Source organism: Pinus tabuliformis, chromosome 6 (assembly GCF_031772625.1).
Source record: "Pinus tabuliformis cultivar Carrire ecotype Pingquan chromosome 6, CPIR1, whole genome shotgun sequence".
Lineage (NCBI taxonomy): Eukaryota > Viridiplantae > Streptophyta > Pinopsida > Pinales > Pinaceae > Pinus > Pinus tabuliformis.
Window position 1 is genome coordinate 1,337,323,456 of NC_142292.1, and position 1,952 is coordinate 1,337,325,407.

A 1,952-nucleotide genomic window follows, 5' to 3' on the forward strand; every position below is an offset into this window, starting at 1 on the left:
CCTGTTTTGAAGAGCCCGCATTTTGTTGCTGTTATTTTCATTGTACAGGTATGTGAGCCTCTAATGGGTAGGAAAAGTGGCCTGTTGAGAGCAGATTATATGCAAGGAAAAACCAACCCAAGGCAAATGGATCATCAAGCATTATCTATTTTTGTCCAGCAATATGTCAGATAGACATTCAACCTAGTTTTCATAGCCGAACAAATATCATTGCTTGTGTAACAGATTTCCGAGGTTGCTAATCGATGGGCCTTATGGAGCACCGGCACAAGACTACAAAAAGTATGATGTCTTGCTTCTTGTTGGTCTAGGAATCAGAGCCACTCCATTTATCAGCATTCTCAAAGACATTGTCAACCATATGAAAGTATCTGAGGAAGAAGGCATAAGTTTCTTTAAAAGTTTTCATTTTCGTTTTGATCCCCGAGCTTAAATCTTTGATTTTCTCCTCTAAATCGTTGGCATTTGCAGATCATTGCAAATGTAGGGAAGCGTAAGAAAAAAGCTTTCAATACAGTTCGTGCATTTTTCTACTGGGTTACTAAAGAGGAAGGATCATTTGATTGGTTCAAGGGAGTCATGAATGAAGTGGCAGAAATTGATCAAAAGGTACACACCTTCAAGTCCTTACTTCTGTTATACAAGCCCTTGCGATTCAATGATGTTGATTGAAGCAAGGAGTGAATCACTATCAGGGCATAATTGAGTTGCACAACTATTGCACAAGTGTTTATGAAGAGGGTGATGCTCGATCAGCATTGATCGCTATGTTGCAGGCACTAAATCATGCCAAACATGGTGTAGATATTGTATCGGGCACCAGGGTAAGTCAATCACATTACAACATTCAAGATTTACATGTTCATGTGAATGAAGAATTTTTGTCAATGCTTATGGGAATTTGATTCAATTAATCTACACAGGTTTGCACACACTTTTCCAAGCCTAATTGGAGAAACGTCTTCAAGAGTATTGCTCTCAAGCACAAAGACTCCAAAGTGGGTATGACTTTCTCCAACCTAACCTTGTGTCAATGATCTGATGGCTGTTCTGTGACAGATTGTCAACTAATCCTTTGAAACCTCACTTCTTTCTCTACTTGATATGCACTCAGGGGTTTTCTACTGTGGTCCTGCTGCTCTTATTGACGATTTGAGGCAGCTTTCACTGGATTTCACACGCAAAACTCCCACCAGATTTGACTTTCATAAGGAAAACTTCTGATGCCCAAGCGGTTCAATTGTTTGTGTGTTATTAACTTATTTGTGCATTCATGTTATTAACACCCCAGGAGGCAGGGAATCGCAGAGTCTATCCCTTACTTGCCCAGAAGTTATAGCCACTATCTGAAGAGAAAAAATGGGTCTCTTTTGACAATTGTTTTCTTTGTATATTAGAACATGAATTTCAGAGCCATACAACAAAGGACATAGAGGATGAATCAATTTTTTCTTCCTTCATTTGCAATAAAATATCTTATGATTGATGTTCAGAGTATTCCTTGATTTTCATTTAAACTATGGTACATCTAATTTTTTGCAGATTCGATTCAAATCATTTTACTGACCTCTCTTGTTGTTTCTCAAAACTTTCCAAACTCTTGAGATCCTTTTGTACTTTGTGTTGTTATCGTTATTTTTGTGATGCGTTCTTAATTGCAAGTTTATTAGGATTTTGTTTCACGTTAATAGAGTATGACTTTCTCCAATGTATGTAGCCTCTCTTTTCCATTCTCCAATGAAGATTAGCACACTTCATTATCCAGTTGGGATTACTGAACTCTGGTATTTAGTTGCTTATGTAGTAATATGACCCCGTTACTATGTGTCCACAGCTTGTTTGAGATCAAAGAAAACTTTGAATAACATCTTACTTTCAATCTTAGTAGGTAATTCTCTGTTTATGTACTGTGATAATTAATCAACTTTATGTCACTACATACATGTGCATTG

At 37.3% G+C, this 1,952-nt stretch overlaps 1 protein-coding gene across 1 annotated transcript; it reads left to right on the plus strand.

Moving 5' to 3' along the window:
• Positions 1–471: 471 nt before the first annotated feature.
• LOC149263538 (respiratory burst oxidase homolog protein D-like) lies at positions 472–1,330 on the plus strand. Its single transcript, XM_089388063.1, has 3 exons — positions 472–609; positions 696–824; positions 924–1,330. The coding sequence occupies exons 1-3, from the start codon at positions 580–582 to the stop codon at positions 1,035–1,037; spliced, it is 273 nt and encodes a 90-aa protein (XP_089244189.1). The 5' UTR covers positions 472–579; the 3' UTR covers positions 1,038–1,330.
• The last annotated feature ends 622 nt before the right edge of the window (positions 1,331–1,952 follow it).